Raw genomic sequence first — 24,455 nt, forward strand, 5'->3', positions numbered from 1 at the left:
TTATTTTATTTGAAGTTTGAGGCCTTTCCCACTTCTCCATATGGAATGGAGAGTGCCACAATCCAAATTACAACGCAAATCAAACACTAATTGAAAATTCGACGCTAAAGTAATTCACGATATAAAAACGCACGCACGCAGGCAGATGTCAAGTCATATCAGCGGTTATTTCCTTCGAGCATCACAAAGTGGCCGCAGCAATATGCATCTGCCAAGTGTTATCACCAAATCAAATCAATCCAATTACAAATTAGAAAAATTACAAAACAATGGAACAAAAACCCAGTTACCAAGGCAAAAAGCCTTTTTGTGAGTTGTACTTTACCTTTCTCTTGCAGTGAAAATTATAAATAAAAACAAATTCTGATTATTCTTTTTCTATTTTTCAAAAATTCTCTCGCGAAAATCTATAGCATTCTCAACAAAACACAAACACCTAACTTTGATATATCCCTCAAAATCAGGGGAAAAAAAAAAAAATCATTCAGATACATTTCCAAATTCGCTCGATCTCATTATTGTTTGCCCAACTTTGACTTGAAAAATACAAATAGCTATAAAATCTTCACCTTTGCTCACGTTTAATAGAGAACAGGGGCGATCAGGGCAAGTGGGTTTCTTGTGATTTTTAAGTTTGATCGTTTTCTGCTCACCAGATCTTGTCACACTTGTTGCACGGTTTTTTCGTTTTGCAGGTATTTACATGTTCACTCTCTTTTTATTTTTCTGCTTTTTAAGTAATTCTACAACTAAAAATCAGTTCAAAAGCTGGTAGCTTTATTGATCGGCATCGCTCGTATGCTGCTAAAGTTTCTTTTTTTTTTTCTTAATTGGTTTTTTTTTTTCCGGTTCTTATGTTAACTGTGTTTTTTTTGGGGCGAAAAAAATATATTATTATTCTCTTTTAAAAAAAAAAAATCTTCAGAAGTAACTTAATACTTAGGTTTATGTTTGTGGTCGTGTAATTCTTTGTGTCTTTGAATGTAAGCAAAGGTCAGTTGTTTGTCTAATCTGGGTATTTGGGCTTTTGTTGATTTAAATAAAAGTTTTGATTTTTAGTGAAAAATGGGAACATGGTAAGTTGAGGGTTTGAACGGGATTTTTGGTATGATTGTTTATTCAATCAAATGGAACATTTTTTATGATTCGATGAATTTAGTTTCTTGTAGAGGATTATGTGTCGGAAGCACATGCTTGCTTGGTTCATTTCGTGTTTTCAGGAATAGCTGCAAATTTATTGATTTCGTTTCAAAATCTTTGTTCTTGCATGTGTGTATATATTTGACAATGGGGATGTGAGATTGTGATTATGCCACAGAGTTAATACATTACCGCATAGGATTACCTTGTGAAGACATTGAAAAGGGGGAAGTTCTCGATTTCTTTCTTTTATCATCTTAGATTGTGGCTAGTAGAGTAGTAACATTGTTTTGTCAATAGTGAGCACCATTTTCCGGTTTCATGTTGTTGCAATAGATGTTTCTCTGGATTTGTGAGTTAATGTTTCTTAATAGACCTCTTTTCTTGTAACAATGTATTGAATACAGCAGGTCCTGTTTTGCTTCCACAAGGATCTGTGTCTGTTTTATGGACTGTCAAAGCAATGCTCAGAAGTTGTGAAAATCAGAAGATTTTAAATAAAATGGGAACTGCTGCTCGCAGGTTCTGAACTTGTGATTCCTTTCATACAATAGTGAACCCTATTTTATATTTTTATTTTTGACTCGTTTTAGATTTGATAACACTATATAATTTCTGTTTGCTGCAGTTCGATTAATAGAAAAACAAATGAGAGTATGAGGCTGATAGTAACAACATTCGTTGGAGTGGTTTTTGGGTTTTTCATAGGAGTATCTTTTCCAACACTGTCACTAACTAAGGTACCTAAAGTTGATTTTTATTTGATATTTGCACTTTTGTTTTTATTCAGAGATATGCTTATAAGAATGCCCTTGATTATATTTGTACTTTTTATTTTTAACTAGATGATGGAACATTCACACTGTTTCTCAATTCTGGCAGTTGACTCTCCCATCCAGCCTTCTTCCTACCGTGGAATATGTTGAGGACCAAAGATCAGGTCTTTCAACCCAAAGATTTTTGAATGTCTTTAATCCTTTGAACCGTAATAATGGCAGCTCAACTCGAGCTCAAGTTTTGAATGATACATCAAAGGTAATGCCACCTATCCATGGTTTTTTTAATCTAGAACAACAGATTTTACATGGCTAAATTGTTTAATTGGGGAGCTTATTGCCAGTATGGTTACTTCAAAATTTTGTTTTGTGACCAGTTTCTTAATTTCTTGACTATTAAAGAGTTTATTGTAATTATTGTCAATAAACACACATTGGAGATCCCTGCTCTGTTTTCCAAATAGATAGTTTCTTCAGGTTGGAAAGGGCTTTAAACACTGCTTGCTATGGTGGTTTGCAGCTTCACAAATATGATAAAAGTAGGAAAGATTGAAAAAGCATATAATAGACAAATAGACAATTAAGCGGTTGTGAAAAGGGATTTACTGAATAAGTTTAAGAGACCCAGCTTTCAGTCTTGTTCCTGCATCTCAGTCTTCAGACAATTGTAGACCTTAGGAGGTCAAGATTAGGGAATCAGATATGCTAATAATATTTTTTTGAAGCTTGTATGTAAATTTTGTTGGCAGTCCCATCGTCAAATTGGTTCTTGTTTTCTCCTATTTCTTGCCAAGGTTTTCTCTGCCTTTCCAAAGGAGGTTGATTGCTGGGTTCTTCTTGATTTTTCTATTATTTGGTACAAAAATTCTACATAATTGATCAGAGCAGTATTATAAGTGGCTGAAATGGATGAAAAAAATCTGGACATGCCTGTATTGGTAATTACTGAGTAAAGAAATTGTACTTTGATCTTACCTGTAGTTGTTGATAAGGTGGCTCCTTTTAGGTACTCTATATTACTGAGCTTAAATGCATGAGCTATGTGGTACTTAAGTTAGGCCATCATTTATTTGTTTCATTGTTGGCATAAGTGTGGATAATCTTAAAAGTCCTGTTTCGAGTGTTCTATACTTAGTTTCCACATCCATACCTTTTTGGTATGCTCTCTTTGCATCAGAGTTGATAATATTGTTCTTATTTAATATTCGTGTCCAACGCTGATTACAAACTCTTAAGAATTTGTTGTTCCTTGTCAATTTATTTGAGCTTGCATTTTGTGTTTCCTTTTTTATTCTGGCACAGATTTGGGTTCCTACAAATCCTCGAGGTGCAGAAAGACTACCACCAAAGATTGTTAGAGCTGAATCAGATTTTTACTTGCGCAGATTGTGGGGTAATCCTAATGAGGTGTGTATCTGACCACTTTCATGAGCAATATAATGTTGCATTGTTTTTTCTAGTCCTGGGTGAATGCTTTAATGAAGACACCATTGGCAACCTCTTGGTATTTCTAAATTGTTATTGTTTGCTGGCAACAACATATCTGATGAAGTCTGCTACTGCAGGACTTGACCAGCCAACCAAAGTATCTTGTCACCTTCACTGTTGGTTATGACCAGAAAAATAATATTAATGCAGCAATTAAGAAGGTTGGTTTCTGCTTTCCTCCCACCATTTTCTTTCTTTGTGTGCATCTTTGTGTCACTAATATCTGTTCCAAACAGTTTTCAGACAACTTTACAATTGTTCTCTTTCATTATGATGGCCGCACAACTGAATGGAATGAGTTTGAGTGGTCGAAACGGGCTATCCATGTGAGTGTTCGGAAGCAAACTAAATGGTAACTATCTATTATTATCTTCTATTTCATTTTAAATCATGAATATTATATCTACTTTTGCTGGTAAGCTTGAATATAACATATTTATTATCTGTTAGTTCAATCTTATGTTTTTGCATTTGTCCTAGGTGGTATGCGAAGCGGTTTTTGCATCCTGACATTGTGGCATCATATGACTACATATTTATCTGGGATGAAGACCTTGGCGTTGAGCATTTCAATGCCGAAGAGTGAGTGATAAACCCGTAGCTTTAATTGATTGTCCTGTTTCAGTATATTCATTTCGTGACACACCTTTTGTTTAATTTCAGATACATAAAACTAGTGCGGAAGCATGGTTTGGAGATTTCGCAACCTGGTTTGGAACCAAACAAAGGATTAACATGGCAGATGACAAAAAGAAGAGGTGATCGTGAAGTTCACAAGTAAGAATTGTGGGATTATTACCAAAATTCATCTAGTCTGGTTTATTGAATGATTTAAGTAACAATTTTTCTTTGTTTGCTGAATTCATTAGAGAAACTGAGGAGAAACCAGGCTGGTGCTCTAACCCACATCTACCTCCCTGTGCCGCGTATGATAAGCTTTGATATTATTTTTGGATATGCATTGATTAGTTCGCTGACATCTTATAACTGGATGAGTTATTGCACGCAGATTTGTAGAGATCATGGCACCTGTGTTTTCGCGAGACGCTTGGCGTTGTGTTTGGCATATGATTCAGGTATAAAGGATTTTGCTTATTCATTTAAAGCCTTAACTGGTCCTCAATTATTTTCCCATCCCATTGCTTAGTTATTATTATTTTTTCGTGGTGATTTCAGAATGACTTGGTCCATGGGTGGGGCCTTGATTTTGCCCTCAGAAAATGTGTAGAGGTTAGTGACCTGTCTCATCTGTCTTTGATTATCACTCTCTCTGTGATCATTTGCTATTGCTGAAATGCTTAACGTGAATCTCTTGAAAAACAGCCTGCCCATGAGAAGATAGGTGTGGTAGATTCTCAATGGATTGTTCATCAAACTGTTCCCTCCCTTGGGAACCAGGTAATTGGAATAAATAATTGGCTACCAATAAGTCCATCTATGTCATTTTAAAATTTGTGTATGCTGGAATGAAATACTTACACCACTTATTTTTTCTGTAGGGAGAGTCGAAAGATGGGAAAGCACCATGGCAAGGAGTATGTGAAATCCTTTCTTAAATAATTTTTTTATTATTGCACGCACGCCGACGCTTACAATGAACTAATTTTCTTCTATGCCAATGCCAGGTAAGGGAGAGATGTAAAAAGGAATGGACCATGTTTCAGGGTCGGATGGCAAATGCTGAAAAAGCATATTTTCAGGCACTGGGAGCTGATACTACGGATTCCTCAGCTCATTAGGGAACATCAATGTAAAGAGGCTGACCGTACACAATGACCGCCATTCAGTACAGTGCTTTAGGGTTTTACGTATATTGGCAGAATCCAATTTCTCAATGTAATAATTTTTTTTTTAATTAACAATTATTAGATTTATGGTATGAAAAGAAAATGATCACCCAGTTTTCCACCTCAAGTTCTGCTGAGATTTCAGTCATTCTGTTCATATCATTCCTTCATTTCAATGTTGAATGCTCTATCCTTGCTTCCCTTGAATTATCTTTCGCACACCTTGTCTCTTCCAATGCTAGACAAGATACGTGACGCGTTTCTTGACACAAACGGAAACAGAAAAGGTCCAGGCATTCACATGCCTTCGTGAACGGGACCAGAATTTTGTCTCTCTGCACACCGTCAACAAGCTCCACATATTTATCAAGAAAGTTCCTGGCGCCATAGGTGCCTCCGTGGATGTAATTTTGCCCACACGTTTGGGGTGGAGGAGTTGTTTACCGCGCCATAATTTCAGATGATAGGGAAAAAGTTCTCAGATTTTGAAAAGATCGACCGACTCGTAAAAGCTTCTTCCCATGATTCCTTACCACAATGACAATCCGGCCAATGTTAACGTTAAAGCGGACAAAAACGGTAATTTTGTCTTCGTGCTTGTTAAAGATACCTCTTGCTGTCGTGTTCTCGCTTTTGTTGAAAGCTACAGGTTAAACGTTAATTTTGTGATGTGTTGTTGCCATGTTGATTTTCAAGCCCGCGTTCACGTTTCTTCGTTATTCCTTTTGACTTTTATGTATTGGGCGTGTAATTAAAATGATGCCTTGTACATTTTCCTTGCACGGTGTTCTACACGCTTACAAGAAAACTAGTCAAATAATATGACCCGCAGAGAGATGTCAATGCGCACAAAACCATAAGAGAAAGGCACGCCCGACTCTCAGGGTCTGCTCTAAGTGAATATGATGATGATGTCTTCTTTTTTCCCCTTTTCCGCCTCCAACGTTAAGAGTTTATTAAATTGTGGGAATCTAGCTGCTTATTAGGCAAAACCCTCAAACTATCAGTGTCATTTCTTTGATCAAAATGGTCTTGCTGCTTCGATGGGTTAGATGTTAGATTTGAACCGTTTGATTTCATCCTCAGAGGGGACCACCCATCTTAGACGGCAGCACATTGAATTAACAGGTTCAAAACAGGGACAGCAAAAAGCGAAGGCTTCACAAAAATCATACGAGGCTCCGGGAATCAAAAGATTCAAGAAACTTCTTGACAAGGCGCAAAGCTGGAAGGTCACTGCCACAAGGCATCGCCTCATTAGCTCTCAGAAAGTATTAGTGCCTTAGAGACACGTGGTTCGTGGAAGTTACCCTTCATGTTCCCGTGAAAAGGCAGCACAACCGCCCAATTTTATTTTCTTTCACTCTTGTTGAATGTTTGATTATCATCACTATTCGGTCATCGAATCACAAATCTTTCACAAAATTTTACACGTGTCGCCACGTATATAACCGACTGGCCCCACCATGGTTAAGATATTTAACCAGGGTTAAGCACTCTAGTGGTTAGGATGAGCCCGTCTGCCCGTGTTATATATATCATCCTTCGAAAGCCCAAGTTGGGTTTATGTTGTTGAAACTGTTATGTGGAAGTGGAAGCAAATTGCTTGCTTCTTTGTCTTCTCACTGTTGTTGTCTCTAGCCAGAGCCAAAAGCCAATTCTTCTTCTAAAACTCTTAGCAAGAATAGTTATTGCGCCAAGTTTTAGAAGAAAAAAGTGTTTTGCTTTCTGGCTTCTTGAAAACAAAGAAGATAAATTTTGAATTTTATAACATGGGTCTCTCAAATTTCCCTAGTGCAGCTGAGGGGTTGCTACCGGGACTGGTAATGAACACAGTTTTGTCTGTGGCTTTGCTGAAGAACATGGTGAGATCTTTGCTTCAAGGGATGGGAGCTGCTAGTGATTCTTCTTCTTCAAATGTCGAGGATGAATCAGATGGATTCATTAGTTCTAACTCAGAAGATGATAATGCAAGAGAGAGGAGAATATCAGTAACCCAGTTCAAGTCTTTGTGTGACAGCAGGTCCAGTTCTAGTAGTACTGTTGCAAGAAGTAATGGTGGCAGCACCTCCTGTTCAGCTGCAATGGAATGTTGTGTGTGTTTAAGTAGATTCCAATCTGATGAGGAGGTGAGTGAGTTGTCTTGCAAGCATTTCTTCCACAGAGGTTGTTTGGACAAATGGTTCGACAACAAGCATAGTACTTGCCCTCTTTGTCGATCTAGTCTCTAGATTGGAGAAGCTTTTGGTTACTTAGTGGGTGGGTTCAGCTTTTTTAATGCAGGTTTTCACTTTTTAGAAGATACAATACTAGTCCTTCTATATTTTTGGTTGTACTTTTCTTTGTCTCTTTTTCTCCCTTCAGGCTTCAGGTTTGATTTTTGCTCAAAATTAGGGAAATGTTATGTGACAAGCTAGCTTTTGCATTGCTATGTTTCTGTACGTTAACATTATTGTGTATTATTGGTACAAGATGAAGGGATTGAAGCAGTTTTAAAAATTCTTAGTCTTGAGTTCCTTCTTCTATTAGCAAGTTTAATCCTTGAGAGAAAAACATGCTATTGGGTAATAGTATTTGGAAATAGCAATGATATGGTATTGAAAGATTCTTAAAAAGCTGCCATTTTTGGGTGGCTTTTTAAGGCTGTTGATGGGCCCGTACCTTTTTTTCTTTACCCCCCTTTCTTTTTTGTTTTGCGTAAAGATGGAAACCTCGTTTTGATGAAGTCTCCATTTGTCAAAAATAATCTTCTGGAAACATTATCTGGAATCATGCTGCCAAACTTTGTCAATTGTCACTCTTATGCAAAAGGCCAGCTATTCACTCATGTTCTGGTTCTCATTTCTTAGCAGAAATGATCAATTGGGAATGAATAACACACAAACCATCCACAACAAACTAGCTTAAAGGTTAGACCTTTTTCGAAGAACCTGACTCGGGCTTGAAAAATAATCCACAACAAACTAGAAGCTGGAGGATCAATAAGAGGTCCAAGTTCTTGGTTTAATTAAATGTTCTACCAATATTGGATGCTAATAAATATAACTAGGTAGGTATAGACTGAAGATCTTAGACCACAAACTGGGCCCTAAACCTTCTCATAGGATTAGGCGATTAGCATCAGCCATTCAGCTGGCATTTTGGATCTGAAAAATCTTATTCTGAAAACTCCGCGGATCAAACCAGTAAAATAAAAAGATCTTTAACCGAAAGCCTGTCGAGCTTTGAGCCTTTTACCAGAAAAGAAAAGTTTTTCAGGACACGATAACGATCGGTCATTTGGCACTTTATTGAATCAAAATAAGTACAAATCATGCAACTGGTTGCATAAGCTAATTTTCTTTTTCTGTTTTTGTTCAATGGGGTGGCCTAGTTCCATAATCTGCACAAATAAAGCTTCAATCCACTGTTGTGTTATCAGGGACTTCTATGGTTTATTTAGTAATTCTGTTGATGGTTCAACATGTTCTCAATAATCATTCAGTTTCAAACTATATTTGATATATGTGACAGAAGAAACGGGAAGTGAGGGTTGGGAGAGAACACAGATAGAATACAAACACTATGTGGATATAATTACTTGAAAGAAATTATTGGCTAGTACATATCGAACTTAAAATGCAAAGAGCAACCGTAACACAAGCCGCTCTAACGCTTTATCGGGCATGGAAATTGGTATCAGTGTACAAAATAACCACGATTTATTGTATATAATCAGTGATGGGCAACTCAATAATATGGTCCAGACATCTCAGACCTCTGCTTGCTTAATAGAAACTTCTTGTGCCCATGCTGAATAAATTCCTCAGCCTCTGCATCCACGGTTTCTTCTATCTTCTTCTTGTTGACCTTAGCATGCACAGGAATGCGAGCAGGTTCGTAATTTACTACACGAATCCTCCTCGGTTCCTCAGGAGCATACCCCATATAGTCGTTGAACGTTGGATTACTATATTGATAATGTTGGCCTTCAGGGAATGGCATCGGCTCCAGAGTGGTAGCATAAACTGGGTAACCATCTGACATGGAACCATAAACTAGGTAACCGTTTGATGAATCAAAGCTTTGATATCGCCTGGCGTGATGGTGCTCGTGTCGATGATGCTCGGGTCGATGATGCTCAGGGCTTCCATTTCCATACATCATTTTTGGTCACTTTAAATTTGTTTGCCTTCAGATACGGGGTTTTGAAGTTGGGTTGTATCTTCTGTTTTCCCAGCACAATCAACGGCATTTTATAGTTTAACATTATGATTCCTGGATGATAAAGTTGAATCTAATACCATTTCTTTTGTCATGATCAAGGATGATTTCAGCCACTTTTATGGACTACAAAAGAAACTGGAGAGGACAAATTGGACTGAAAGATCAACCAAGTTCTGATATTATTGGGGAATAAGGAATTTTTAAAGCAAATCTTTTCATTATTCGTAGCTTTAGTATCCAAAATAAAATATGGTAGTCTTTATAAGAAAAATGGTGAAGAATCTATCTTACAGACACAACTTGCAAAACAGAAGCATTCCCTGCATTGAATCGTATCCAGTCATGTCATCAACCCTTTTGAAGTCGAATTCTTTTAACTGTAGGTGTTCCTATTTCTGAGTTCATTAGTTGGATAGTTTGGCAGTATAAGCAAGTTAGGTAGCTGTATAAACAAGATTAATACGAAGAAAGACTGGGTATAGACTTTTCTATCAGCTGATGCCCTCCTTTTCTGGCTTTAACAATCATTAGATTCAAGTTGTTGTTTTCAATTGCCCTAAGCAAATTTCCCTCATCTTGGCAAACATTAAAAATGGCATGGGTGATAACCTAAAACGAAGACCGTTTACAGACATTTATGTCATGTTGATATGTTGTTAGTATTGTTGAATTGAACTTAATAGAACTAGACTAGTTTAATATGCTTGAGTTACTTTCACAAAGCCTTTATCAATCTTATTCAACTTTTAACACACTTTTATCAAAACATCCTAATTTTTTTGGTGAATTGCACCATCCGTTTAAGATCTTAAAGCAAGTAAAGAAAGGAGTATCAAGAAAACTCTCAGCTCAGCCAGTCCCAAAGTTCTTAGTAACTAAAGGGCGTCTTATTTGTATTACTTGATTCAGCAGGTGGCAGAAACGCCCTTTTAAAGTACAAAAGCAACATATAATGACACAACAACCTTAATTTTAGAACATCAGCAGAAACAGAAACATCAAATGCAGCCTTATTTTGATGGAAGTTTGAAATTTTCCAGTACAGTCTCTTCTTTACAGACTCTTCCACTCAACTTTCTGGTGGTCATTGTGCATCCTATTGGCAAAGTCATCATAGCTCTCGCTTTGGACACCATAGTTTTGCATCCTTATTCTCCCAGGAACTGCTTGGTAAGTCTCATATTCAGCATTCACCATCGTGCTGTTAGGCATACGTCCAGGAGCCATTGTAGGACAAGTCATGCCAGGGTACCTGCCTTCTGAGGCATAACTGCAGTAGCCATTGGTGCTAGACCAGCCATTTTGGTGCATGTATGGGCTATCCCAAGCATTATGGTACTTAGGCTTGACATTCCAGCCACCATCTGGATATGCACCATGTGTTCCAGAACTGTATGTCATATGCTGCTTCGAGTAATGAGGAGGCATCATGTGCATGCTGGAATAATTGTTGCGGTATTCATTTTCCATGTCATAGCTGTCCTCGTGTATGGCATAGCCATTAGGACCGTAACTGACGTTTCCAAGCATGGTTGCTTGCTTCTTGCTTAGTACTTGAAAGCTCTAAGATTTCTGTTTGCTATGCATATTGCTGTGAATTCAGGCGTTACTTATAGCTAAGTTTAGAATAAGACGAGAGAGCATCTCATGCCCACACTTGCGGCATTGTTTAAATTTGATATTTCATTTCACTGTCTTCTTGTGTCTCATTGCAATACCAGTGGCACCGAAAGACTAAAGTGTCATTTCAGAATTTATTCTCCATTGACAAAATATGCATGGCCCTGGATAATCCAGGTAAAAGCGAATGGGGTACATCTATTTATAAAATGTCCACGCTGCATTCACCGTAGCAAAGCAAAAATTGAATAACTGGAACAAATTCAAAACCAATTCATCAATTGAAATTTGCCGATCAACCCTAGCACCAACTGGTTGGTGCAGATGGTGGGAGTCTCAGCTATTTCCAGATGTAATTGAGAAGCCAAATGGCCATCCGAACTGTTTACAGTGCTAAGGATCGTCCACGTCGAAGCCTTCACACAAACGATAAGGATCTATGTAGCTAGTTTGGATTTTGTTAACGCGCACAAATGTTAAACCCCATACAACCTCACATCACAGGGAATAAAAATTAAATCACAAATTGCAGATGTCTGAAACATCTAAGAAGAAGTTTGTTAATAAAAAATAAATCATAAATTGCAGATGTCTGGAACATCTAAGAAGAATTCAACAAACTGAGGTTTGTTGAACTGAAAAATTAAGGGCCTGTGAAAACGGGCGCGAATTCCATTACTGTGTGAAGGTAAATGGCGTCGTGTATGCAGCCCCCCTGCACTGCCTGTAAGGCAACTAACAGTTTATGAGCGGTCCAGCATGTAAGTTCTTTTGTGGCAAGAGTGGGGGAGTCAACATTATCATCAATAAATGGTCTATAAAACCAATCAGACGATGCACATGTGGGAGTTAAATGAAACACGTATAAATAAATGTCTCAAAACAAAACTTCCCATCGCAGGGATATCGCAAGAACCTCAATCTACTTCTGAGTATATTGGGGATAACATGTCATACAATTGCTAAGTGGCATAACCTGGTGAGGCTGCAATCACCTAGCTGCTCCTATTACAGTGAGATCCCCCCTCAGTGAATGGATATGCTTCCAACATGAATAAAAGCCAAATCCAGAAGTTATATACAAAAAAAAATCCACCCTAAAAGTTCCATCTAATTGTCCAGCTCTCCAAACATTTCCCGAGGAATTAAATGAATTCATCTGGAAATATCTCATGCCGTGTTAGTAAAACACCAGTGTCATAATAGTTCAATGGAACTCTTCATGAGGAGTCACACAAGCAGCACCTCCGACTAATCTTTACAAGACATGCATCTAAAATAACTGAAAAAAATCACCCACTTTCTCGTAAGCAATTTCCAGGCAAAAGAAATTTATACTTATCCGCATTCTCCAAAAGATAAGATGGCAGATGAACTGCTGAAAAAGAATGAGGAACTGGTCCCATTTTCCCAATGATTTCCTTGAAAGTGTACTCCTCCGGAAGCATATCAAATAAATCGGCTCCTTTGCAGATTACTTTCTGAATTCTTTTATGATTCAAAAAATAGGAGAATCGAACTCGGTCAAAATGGCTGTATGCTTTCATCTTAAATGTGAACTCACTGATATGGCGGAAGCAAAAGCTACAGTGCCATCCTGCATCTGCCAAGATATCATCTGACTGGCGATAATGTGCATACCGAGTTTTACCAGTCTGATAACGATGTACTGAAGCTCTCCAGCTGTTATTATCCACAAGAAACTCAAAAGAATAAAGATAGTTCTTAAGCCGAAGATGAAGGACTGGAGGTATGTCATCGCACCACCTCAATAGATTAATGGTGTGTCTGCTTGGGATCTCATCCACATCTGACATTATCAACAAGTCATCATCCGTAATACCAGCAATTTTGAGAAGTTGATCCAGTGCTACTCGCTGATATGCCTCCTCAACAAACGGGTTTTCTCCTTTCTTAAATCTACCTCCAATAGTTCCATAAGTCAATCGGGGATCCACAAATTTGAACTGATCCCGATGAGCGGAAAAAACTAGAGGCTTTGGTTTTCCAGTGAATGTCGAATTAGACTCCAGGAGAACAAACTGTGTTATATAAGGATACAACTCCTTCCAGCGTATTGTAAGAATGTCCAACTCATTGCTGAACAAAACTGCATCATAAACACGTCTTGGGTACTCACGAATTCCCCAACCATGAAGTTTGCAGAGTCTCTCCATTGATACATTTTCATGATAATAGTGAGGGATTTCATGGAAGGGTTTGGGCGGGGATTCCCATAGTGGCCGCAAGAAGTATGAGATCTTCTGCCCATGCACATAGATGCCAAAAACACATGTTGGGACAAGCGCAAACAGAAATATATAGGTCTTCAAATCCAAGCCACGCATAATGCAGCGGATTCTTGACATGCTCAGACCTCGATTTGATTCCTGAATAAAGAGTAAACTCTTAGCACTCAAACTCATATATAATCAAATATAATACCACGATCACATCTAAAAGTTCAATTGACCATATATAATTCATCACGTACACAAAGCAGGGCTGTGTTAAGACGTAAGGAGGAAGAAAAAAAAAAAGTAAAGTGCATGAACTGTAATGTTCTGTTAAATCCCCTTAAAGGAATATAGAAAGTAAAGAAAACTTGCTTAAAAGTTGTTTTCTTTTTCAAAGTATAAATACATAAACTTTTTCTCTTTTTTCTGTTTCTTCAATGAGGAGATATTACACCAATAAAGAAGTTGCAACCAAAGTTGCCAAATTTCCAACGGATAATTTTATAAGAAGAGACTAAAATATTATATGCAAATTGCAACTAAAGTTTCCAAATTTCCAAGGGATAGCTTTATAAGAAGAGATGCAAAAATTATATAAATCAGGAAGAGGAAAATAAAAAACAAAGTATCAAAAGTTAATGGTAAGGTAAATTCACTATCTGCCCTTGGCAATCAAGTCCAGATATTTTGGCAAATAATACAAATAAAAGTGAAAAACAAAGTATGTCATATTTTAATTCTAGATTAACAAAAATCCAGAGCACTAACCAAACCCAGACGCATCAATTACTAGAATCAAATCAGCAACCAAACATTTCAACAAAATTTTAGCACAACATGAACTTCACTGTAAAAAAGCAAAATTTTCAAATAAATTGAAGATTGCAATCAACTGATGCTCCTGGCTCTATCAGATGAAAGTGATGCAATCAGACCAAAGACACATAAATTGTCACATTAGACACAATTCAAAACGCAGAACCCAGCCTTTTATGGCCTAAGTCTACAGTAGCCAAAAACCTAGATCCAAAATTTAAAAAAAATATTTTTTTTTCTTCCCCACATTTTTCCATACCCAGAAATCATTTATGGAAAATCAGCAAACAAAACTGAACGAATCAAGCACTCGACGAAGAGGGTTCACGGTTTCACAAAAGTCCCAGATGGGGAAAATTAAATTTAAGGAAAAAATAACTTTAAAAGAAGAAAAGAAAATTGAAAAATACCTGGCCACAAACATTGCCGCAAATATCATCGCTCTTTTTAGAACAGTAATGACCGCCTTCATTCGTCATCATCCACCACATTCTTCTTCTTCCTTTCGTATGTTTTGTTCTTTTTTTTTTCTCCTTCCTTTCGTCTTCGATAATCACGAACAGATCGGCTCCCGTAATGACCAAAATGCCCCCTGTCCCCAACTCTGCCTCTTCTTCCTTCTCAAACCCCTCTGGCCCTCTTCTCTTCTTCTACAATCCGGAGGTCAAATCGGGAACAAACACAAAAAAGTTCAAATCTTTAACTCCACCAGTCGATCCCTCGAACCTCCCAATCCAAGAGATAGAGAGAGAGAACGAGGGGTGTCTAAGAATTGCTAAAATAAGCGATTAATGGAGTGGCGTCAATCTAAATTATTAATATCGAAGCCCCCCAACAAGAAGTAATTACCAATAATTAGCCCCCAAAAAATAATTAAAAGAAAAGAAAAAATGAAAGGCTGTGGCCTCTCTGTTAATGGGTGGCAGTTGTAAAGAATTTGTAACAAGAAGAGCGAGCGAGAGAGCGAGCCGTTTCTCTTGTCTTGTCTTGTACCTCAACTTTCCACTGCTTCTTTGTCTGTTAAATATTTCAATTTCTTTTTCCCTGGTCGACGGAAATACCCATGCCTTATGCACAGGCTGGTGGCATAAGCAACGGTCTTTTTAGTAATTAAGGATTGAGGGTACGGGTTGGAACGTTGGGTTGGGCCGGGCCCGGTCCCCACGCGTCTATTGACTGGCTCAAGACAACCCCATGTCGTGTCTTTCTTGATTTGCTGACAACAAGTCTTCTGCAAAAACCGGGTTCGTTTTTTAACATTAAATTTGATTCCAAGTTTTCTTGTCTTGTTAAATTACTCGTCGCGGCGACACATGGCACCCTTGTGCTTGCTTTCCGGACTTTTATCTTGTTGGATTCGGTTTGAACTCGTTTTGAATTACTAAGTATTGGAATAAATTAAAATTCACATGGGATAATTTTTGTCAACCAAAAAAAAGAACGAAAATTCTAACTTCCTAGTAGATCCAAATTGTTTATGAGATTATACTTTAAAAGAATTTATTTATGAGATTCACCATTCAAAAATTAAAATTAAGAATTTTCATAAATAAAAAGATAAACGCATAAAGATTTTTGTTTAGTGTTGCACTTGCAATACAAATAAGTCGAATTCACTTTACAAATTATTTGAGAGACGTGTTCACCTTTAAAAATAATTTTAGAAAAAAAAAATTCATAAATCATTAACTTAATAAAATTAAAATTGAAAGAACACGTGTTGTTTCTGTAATAATTGGAATATTGATGTTCATAATATTACTATTACATATAAGTCAATTCGTTTAATGAAATTTCAAAACGGGTATATAGATGTTCAAGAACATAATTTTTCTTATATCGGATTATTTAGCGTGGGTCTATCTATTGAAAAGTTATAATTTTAGAATCAAATGCCCTACGGGAAATTAAATCTTTTATTGAGAAAAAATCAATAGACGTTAGTTTGACACATTCAAGTCTATGATTGGGAAGTTCGGAACCAGGTCGCAAGGGGGACCAATAACCAATCGGTTTGCTTTGGCGAAAATGTGAGACGGCGTTTTGAGGGAATATGGGTCCTACCATGAACATGTTATGGGATTTTAGCTTTTTTTTTAATTTTAATTTTTTTTATTGGGGCCCCCTAATTAAGGGGTCGGGTTTCGACAAATTTTTATGAACAAAGCACATGGTTTTAACTTTTAATCATTGCTTATTATAACATAAAATTACCATGACACAAATTGTCCAATACATTCTTGTTTTCACAATTTTTAACTACGTTTATTTCACATTGTTGATTCTCCATTTGTTTTTTTTTTTTTTCCCCTTTATTTCAGGATAGGCCATGTGATTTGCTTTTTTTTTTTTTTCCTTTAAATTACTAATAACGTTTGAGTTTAACACTCTACGTTATCCAACATTAGGACATTCTCAATTCATTATCAAGTTTATGTTAATCTAATATTCGTCATGACTATAAGTACGTACAAAAATATAATTTTTATTACTCCCATATCAAATATATATATATATATTTTTAAAAGTAATATAATTCCTTAACACTACAATGAAAAGTTGATATTATTAAAAATATATCATAGCTTAAGGGTCAATGAAGCATAGCTTAAGGCCAGTTTGGTAGTGTTGTAACTTTTAATATAATTGTTGCTGGCTATGCATTAGAAATAATAAATTGTGAAATAATCAATTAACAGTTTAGTAAAATTTATTTTTAAAAGTATTGTGAATTTTATAATACAAATGATTGAACTGGATATAATATGAAATAAAATTTAAATATATATTATCTATATATTTTAAAAAATTTACCTAACACTAAAATTAATTTTCAAAATTACTTTTGGACTTAAAAAAAAATCTCAAATGAGCCGTTAAAGATGTTCATCTCATTGTTGGAAAATTAATTGAACATGTTTAAATAATATGTCTTAAAGGTGATATCTAATCAGCACATTCCCTCTATTATGATGGCACTTGATATTGACCAAGTGCCAATTAATATGATTCTTTAATCAAAATTTAAGAAAATAAACATAAAGTTTAAACCAAATCCCCCACCCAAAAAATAATTATGGTAGCAATTAAACTCAAAAAGTCATACTATAATTAGTTGCTTAATCCTATGAAACATTTCTCTAAATCTTAAGTCATTGAAATTAAATTTGATGATATCTTAGTAAGTCTCAACAATTATTTTTTTGGGTTATTTTCATCAACTCAAGATAATATTATTTTTTTGGGTTATATATATATAGTTTAACAAAGATGTAGTCGAAGGATTTGCTCAAAATGTGGGTGGTTGATAGATTCCAAAGTTCCAAGCAGAGAGAGTATAAACCATAACAATCATTCAGACATTCACCATAACAAGTCTTATTAAGAGTTCGAGGGGACAATTAAACTGAACAATGGTATAAATATTGTTAAAATACATTCAGGATCATATCGATCATTAATGCTTAAACCAGACCCATATAATATTTTATTTATTTTTCCATACCTAGACTTTCGAGAATAACAGAGGAACATTCAAATATTGTAAAAATGAAACAATCATTTCAGTCTGCATTGACTTTAGAATTAGGAGGAAGCAACCCATTAATGCATAAACTAAACACAGCCAGTCAAACACAGAGATAAACAAATAAAATAACAAAGAAGTTGCCAGTCGAAGAGGTTTTAATTTAATTACAGAGACAAAAAGGAAAGATGAGATTTTAAATGCGGTCGTGGACCGACCGAACGAAACCCAGCAGCACATGAATGAAGTTTCAACTTCCCCAGTCGGAACAGAAAACTTGCCGTCGAAGAATTCAAATTTCAGTTCAACCCTCTTAAAATGGCAAAAACAATACAACTCTCTCTCTCTCTCTTTATTTCGAAGAAAAGAAACAGAAATTACGCGGCACATCATCTGTTAAGTAATTTGACTGAGATACGATATGGAGGCTCAGGCTCTTCAAATCCATGTCACCGCATGGACCGCTTCTAAATTAACGCACAAGATGTCTAGTTTTCAATAGAGAACTATACAATATTATGGTGGTATTTCAGTGCACAAGATTTCTCCGGGTATATCATCAATATATAAACTTATGTACAAAGTACAATTTAATCAGTTATTCGGTTTAGATATAAACAAAATTTTTTTGTTCGATACTTCCTATTTGAGAAAAAAAGAAGAGCCAAAGCCTTATTATTTGATAAAACTAATTGAACTCTTTAAAATACATCCAAACTTTCATGAGTATCAATTTTTTTTTTTACTAATCGTACGGTTGTTTGATGTTGTCAATATAAATGCCTTTAATTATTTAATTAATTAAATAAATTTAGAATCATAATTAATTAAAAAATTAATAAAAATTCTAAAAATTATTTAATTAATTAAATAATTTAAAAGCATTTGTATTCTCAACATCAAACAACCATCAAGGCTAAAATAGTAAGATAGCAAAATAAAAAAAAAATTTGATATTCAAGAGAATTTAGATATCTTTTGAAATAGGAAGAGAATTTTTATTAATTTTTTCAAATATCAAGAGGTTCTCTCCTTTTTCTCTTCCGACTTATTTTCAAAGAAGCTACATCGTATTCTCTCTCCTTCTTCTTAGTTCCGAATCTTAAATCTTTCACCTTCAAACAATTCGTATCTGCCGCATGCCATGTCAGGCATCATTCTTAATAAGTGATCGACGCGTATATAACTACAGTAGTTCGATAATCAGTCAGGAACAAAAGTTTTACCTTATAATAAAAACCAATGAGTCTCACCAACATATAATAATATAATACCCACTCCCTCTTGATTCTTAAACTTAAAGATAGTAAGTCTTCCCACGATCCTTTTCATCATGGGCGGATGTAGCATGTGACTGGTGGGGGCTCAAGCCCCCACTGGCCAAATTTTTTTTTTTAAATAGAAGAGAAAAATATTTTAATTTTTTAATTAGTCCCCGTTAAATTCATTAAAATAGTCACTATAAAATATAAACCCCCATAAAATTTAAACTTTGACTTTTAAGAATTATAAAAACTTATATTTTAATTAAAAATAATGATAGCCCACGACTCAAAATATTTTATATTATAAAAAATAAGATTAATTCTTCTAGTTTCTATAATAATAATAGAACGAACGTTTTCAATAATGAAACTCATGAAAAATCATCTTTGGAATGGATGGGATAAATGATAGTCTAGTTGTTTATATAAGAAACAATAAATTTAATAATATTGATAATGAGTCTATTACATAACATTTTTAAAATATAAAAATGCGTAGAGAATAATTATAAATGTATTAGAAAATATTTTATATATTCAAAATTTTAATTTTTTATATTTTACTATTATTTAATTTAGCCCTCGGTAAATTATTTTTCTAAATCCGCCACTGCTTTTCATGGGCTCCAATCGAAGCAAAGACTTAAAAGTCTCGGTGCATGTGCTTTTTCAAAATTGGTTAAGGCATCGGCACTTTGGCATCTCAGTCGTCTGTGACCTAATAATTACCATTGGCTTCGGTTGAGGTCGGGACTCGGCCAGTCGACACTCCACAAGGCGATGACTCATGGTCATGTCAACGCGTGAGCTCCGTTTCATTCATTTTGATTTGCCAATTGCTGCCGACCCTGTCCCATTTTGCATTATTAATTAATTCTTGCTTTGATTTCTAATTAAATTATCCAAATGCCCTTCAAAAATTCAGGATTTTCTACCATCCTTGTTTACATCAATAAATAAATAAAAATAAAACAAGAATGTGTTGATTGATAATATGATGTGCGTACATGTGTTTCTTAGTTACAGCTAATATATATATATATATATACACATGTATGTATCCGAAGTCCTGACGAGGATTTCAACTCTTTTAGATGGTATCAATTAGTTAAATGATGAGTCGTCTTTACGTTAAAAAATTATTACATCCGAGTTTGATTCGACTTATACGTACAGAGCTACATGCGAGAAAAACGACACTAAAGTTTTTGGAGTAAATAACACTCAATTCGATAACAACGTAACTTAATTATATAATTTACAACCAGTGATTGACATTTTTCTCCAGTTTGTTTTGCAGTTGGAGTTACGTTCTTATGTTTATATCTTCCTTGATCTCTTTCCTAGATTGGAAGAAGAAATTTTATTTAGAAATGACAAAAATCCAATAATAAGTTGACGATGCGGAACGATAAGAGATTGATAGTTAAGAGAAACTAAATTTTTGAATAATAAAAATTTTATTAAAAAAGTTTAAATGGACAAAATCAAGGATTAGAGCCCTTTTATACTAATCATAAGTATAGTAAATTTATAAAAATAGGCAATCTTGAAATATTATCTTATAATAAAGTTCTCCTAATTAAAATAAGAAAAATAAAATAAATGACAGCGAAATTCGATATCTAAAAAAAGATAAAATCCTGAAAGTAATAGAAAAAAAAAACTACAAAATGATTAGGGAAAAAATGGAATTTTCTGTTTAATTACGGAAAAAAATTTGATGTAAATAGTTCTGAATTTGGTTTCTCTCATCGCAAGCTTTGAAACAATACATTATACACCTAAAATAAAAATCTGTAATCCATGTTGTGACCTCCAGAAAATACCCTGTTCATCATGTGCAACCATCCCTCGTCACTAACTCACAAGCTAACTAACCCGACTGGTTTCTCATCAAAATTGAAACTTTATTCAGTCGATGCAACAAACATACTTCGGATATAGAAGGGAGCATTTGGCAAGCTCTGCTCTCCTTGTTTGACTGGTAAGGACATACCTCGAGTGATATGCTTAATTAATTTGCATTTCTTTTATTTGGGTATTTTGTAATTATTAATTTGTGCAGGGATAGGCGTAGGGCATACTTACAGGCCAATGAAAGAAGTTCAATTAGTTGGAGATTCCTAAACGAATATAGAAGGTGGGGGAAAAAAAAAGACAGTTTCCAGGTTTGACCAGCTGGATATAACACCATTAAAGAACAAATGAACTCTAACAAGCCTTACAAAACAATGCAGCACAAAGAGACTTTCTAATCCACAATTTAATATATCTTGGCATCCATATATGTAATGTTGGTGGTTCCTAGGCCTTACAGCTTAGGTGAGAATTGAAATTTTGATTGCCGTTAATCGGGGTTAACATCTGTCAAAACAATGTGATCAACGGTCCCACAGCAAGGATATCATTTGCCATATGAATATGACAGCAATTCGATAGGTGCAACGGCTAATTTTGGCCAGTTAATCAATTATGTACGGTTTTAACAAGTAGATAAATAAAGTCGTGGGTGGACTAAAAAGGGGTACGGGATTTAGCCATTTTGGTAGAGAGGCAGCGGACGTGTGAAATGATATTTTGTGCGATGGAGAAGAGGTGTGAAAAAAGAAGGGGTTGGTGAACAATGCGAAGCTTAGTTCGTTCAATTCAGATATAATGAGTATCAATTATCAAATGATGATACACGTAAAACTCGCGTGCGGTATTTGATTGAAACCATATTCTGCAAGTTAGATGGCCAATCTTTTAGATAATATTCTTTTAAGAATCAGTAGTCGACATTCAATTCTTGTCCCAAAAAAAAAAAAAAAAAAAAGAACGAATCACATTTCAAACCATCCCGGCCCACTTCTTTCATTTCCATCTCAAGCTTTACACACCATTTCATCAATAATTTAAAAAACTCGGCATTTTCATTCAGCTCTCAAAGTTGAAACACACTTGCAGTTCCATGGATTCCCCAAGCTCCGACACACTAAAATTCGAAATATGGCTCAGTCAAATATATTAAATCCAGCAGCAACTGAACTTCAACAGTCATTACTGGCTGAAATTCAATCAGCCAATACAATTCAGCAGTAGCCATTTAACATCAAGCAGAGGCAACATTGGCCTTGTTAATGGTGTGTGTTTGAAAGTATCACACATTAAACATAATGGAAGACGACTCAAACTTACATCTACCTACATCTATGGTTGAGTAAACAATGATGCAATATCTTTTCAGTTAAAGGCTTACGCAAAAAAGATGACGTATCATCTGATCCTTCCAAAAAATGTGTCAAATGGGATTATTTTGAGCTCTGCTGCATGCCATTTATCAATAATATTTCCTGTCTCACACGTTGTAGGATTCATTAGCTAGTAACTGATCAGGCCTGAGGTAATTGCCCTTCATGATTAAAATCATTTAGTTAGTACGTATCTAATTTTGGTCAAATGAGTCAAGTACAGAATGTAAATGAAAAAAGAAGAAACACTCACCATCATCATGTACAGTGTTCCGAGTTGCATTGGCAGTTTCAGTAGCTAAATCCTCCTTGATTCTTAGTGCCTGATCTCTTCTCCTCCTTGATTCTCAGTGCCTGAACTCACTACATTGGCATATAACACTCTGTCAATAACACAAGACAAACAACATTCCAAAAAGCAATTTCCGTTTCGTCAACAACCTTATAACAGACACTGTCATCCTGTACCAATTTCTACAACATACACCCTTAATTGTGCATCAATCATTTCTGCTCATTCAAATGTCGTTAAACGGGAATTTAAAGTTAAATCAGAATACATAACATAACTCAGACTTCCAGCAAAGACGAAGGGTAACAGGAATAACTAATGCTTTTGGTTTAAAAACTCTCTGAATTAGTCGCCACCCTCCTTTCACTTTCTGGCCACCATTGTGGCCTCACCAGCTGTCGTTGGTGGTGACTAGCCACTGCCGGCACCACCCCTCACTGCCACCCAACCAGCTGGCAGCCCATTTGCCAAACATTGCCGCTCCAAATCGTAATCCAAGTTCACAGCTTCCCCATCAAAATCTACCATTGCCATCCACCCTTAGCACCATGCATTTCCTTTTGGCCGCCGCTCGCTCTCACTCTCAGCCATCAACCGGTCCTTTGACTACAACAGCCTGCAAAAATCTAAATCCGACCCTTCACCAAAACCCTAGCTTGCTTTCTCTTCACCAAACACAAACTCTTGCAGCTGCCCCTCTCTTCCTTGGCTGCTCACTCCTTCACAGATAATGGTTGCTGCCCTCCTTTGTTGCCTCCACAGACTCCACAAAGCCAACAAACATCCAACTCCCACTTGGCGGTCACGATTCCAAACCTGCCTTGTACTCACACTTCCATGCAAAACCCTAATCCACCTAAATCTATCCACACACGTGGCAATATGTATGGTTTTGACAATCAAACAGCCCATACACCATTCTCACATCCTCAAGGCCAAACCCGCAACCCCATTACCTCTTCTAAGCCTTCTTATGCCTCCAAAGTTAACCCAGCGGCTTTCCTTAACCCCACTGCCCCTCATAGACCTCAAAAATCTTTCGTTGATATTGTTGTAGGCTCCTCCACACCTTCGATTCTGGTTAAGCCTAGCATTCTACGCAGAGGTGAACCTGCTGTTCACTTTTCTGCTACTGAAGCCCTATCCATGGCCAAACCTTTCAAGCTATCTCTAGTGGGTAAGTTCTCTTTTGACCGTCTCCTAATAAATGTTATAAGGAAGTCTTTTTTCTTCGAGCTTGAAAGAGTCTACTCAAGTTTCTTTGTTAGACAATAGACATGCCTTGATTAAGTTTCAGGCCTGCAGTCAGAGGAAGATTACTCTCGAATTTGGCTAAGGCAGTCATGGTATGTCAATGGTAGAGCTATGAGGATTTTCAAATAGTCCGCTGCTTTTTGCTGTTCTCAAGAGTCTCCTGTTGATCCTTATGGGTTTCTTTGCTTATTTACTTGTTCGCTTCATTCATTGCAAGAAGCCTTATATTCAATTGCTGCTATTATTGGTAAGCCTCTTCATGTTAATCATGCTAGGGCCTCTTCTAATAGTTCCTTTACTGCTAGAATCTTATCTTGGTGGAGTATGAAATCTTGCGGCTTTATTGCCGCATATATGGATTAGTGGGGGTGATTTTTGAATTTTGGTAGGATGTTGTATTTGAGAGGGTTCCCGATTATTGTGATTCCTGTAAGGTGGCCACTCCATTGATGCCTATTATGTAATTAATCCTGCGCTTCGAAAGCCCCAAAAGCCTATTGATCAAGCGCAAGTTATAATTGTTCAGGACAAGGGTATGAAACCAACGTCAGATGTAGATGTGCAGTCGGGGGTGACTCCTGCTTCTCAGAATGTAATTGTTGCAAATAATCACCCTAAGGACCTATTTTTATCCCCTTTTATGATTTGGATACTACTGCCTAGGTTTTTGTGAATCAAGGTCAAAGCTTTGGTTCGGTGCTACAGCCTAATTCTATTGATAATCTGGTTAGGTACAGGATTCTGTGCTCCAGGTTAAGTCTGATGTGGCTGTTGAGCCTAAATATCACGATGATTCTCCTCTGCAGGGTCCGGTT

The 24,455-nt window shown here is 36.2% G+C and overlaps 3 protein-coding genes across 5 annotated transcripts; 2 read left to right on the top strand and 1 right to left on the bottom strand.

The window, feature by feature from the left end:
* Positions 1 to 250: 250 nt before the first annotated feature.
* LOC18044521 lies at positions 251 to 5,318 on the top strand. Of its 3 annotated transcripts, none has more exons than XM_006438185.2 (15): positions 251 to 695; positions 1,548 to 1,662; positions 1,769 to 1,880; positions 2,023 to 2,175; positions 3,219 to 3,323; positions 3,482 to 3,565; positions 3,641 to 3,756; positions 3,885 to 3,986; positions 4,068 to 4,181; positions 4,274 to 4,330; positions 4,414 to 4,480; positions 4,581 to 4,634; positions 4,728 to 4,802; positions 4,904 to 4,939; positions 5,030 to 5,318. In XM_006438185.2, the coding sequence occupies exons 2-15, from the start codon at positions 1,604 to 1,606 to the stop codon at positions 5,141 to 5,143; spliced, it is 1,248 nt and encodes a 415-aa protein (XP_006438248.1). In that variant the 5' UTR covers positions 251 to 695; positions 1,548 to 1,603; the 3' UTR covers positions 5,144 to 5,318. The 3 variants fall into 3 exon arrangements, with proteins under 3 accessions (XP_006438248.1, XP_006438249.1, XP_024041187.1); XM_006438186.2 differs by having other exon boundaries at positions 1,551 to 1,662; XM_024185419.1 differs by lacking the exon at positions 1,548 to 1,662 and having other exon boundaries at positions 252 to 695.
* Positions 5,319 to 5,914: 596 nt separating this feature from the next.
* On the top strand, positions 5,915 to 7,632 carry LOC18043691 (probable E3 ubiquitin-protein ligase XERICO). The gene has a single exon (XM_006438188.2). It carries the CDS (start codon positions 6,964 to 6,966, stop codon positions 7,420 to 7,422), a length of 459 nt encoding a protein of 152 aa, XP_006438251.1. The 5' UTR covers positions 5,915 to 6,963; the 3' UTR covers positions 7,423 to 7,632.
* Positions 7,633 to 11,868: 4,236 nt separating this feature from the next.
* LOC18043694 lies at positions 11,869 to 15,102 on the bottom strand. The gene is made up of 2 exons (XM_006438191.2): positions 14,481 to 15,102; positions 11,869 to 13,407 (listed from the first exon to the last, which is right to left on the bottom strand). The coding sequence occupies exons 1-2, from the start codon at positions 14,559 to 14,561 to the stop codon at positions 12,310 to 12,312; spliced, it is 1,179 nt and encodes a 392-aa protein (XP_006438254.1). The 5' UTR covers positions 14,562 to 15,102; the 3' UTR covers positions 11,869 to 12,309.
* Between the last annotated feature and the right edge of the window lie 9,353 nt (positions 15,103 to 24,455).

The sequence above is a fragment of the Citrus clementina genome, unplaced genomic scaffold (genome assembly GCF_000493195.1).
Source record: "Citrus clementina cultivar Clemenules unplaced genomic scaffold, Citrus_clementina_v1.0 scaffold_4, whole genome shotgun sequence".
NCBI classification, from domain to species: Eukaryota; Viridiplantae; Streptophyta; class Magnoliopsida; order Sapindales; family Rutaceae; genus Citrus; species Citrus x clementina.

Coding starts and splice junctions, on each gene's coding strand:
- LOC18044521 (XM_006438185.2), top strand. CDS start 1,604: ATGCTCAGAAGTTGTGAAAATCAGAAGATTTTAAATAAAATGGGAACT. Junction 2,176..3,218: donor TTTTGAATGATACATCAAAG/GTAATGCCACCT, acceptor ATTCTGGCACAG/ATTTGGGTTCCTACAAATCC. Junction 3,324..3,481: donor TGTGGGGTAATCCTAATGAG/GTGTGTATCTGA, acceptor CTGCTACTGCAG/GACTTGACCAGCCAACCAAA.
- LOC18043694 (XM_006438191.2), bottom strand. CDS start 14,561: ATGTGGTGGATGATGACGAATGAAGGCGGTCATTACTGTTCTAAAAAG. Junction 13,408..14,480: donor GCGGCAATGTTTGTGGCCAG/GTATTTTTCAAT, acceptor CTCTTTATTCAG/GAATCAAATCGAGGTCTGAG.
- LOC18043691 (XM_006438188.2), top strand. CDS start 6,964: ATGGGTCTCTCAAATTTCCCTAGTGCAGCTGAGGGGTTGCTACCGGGA.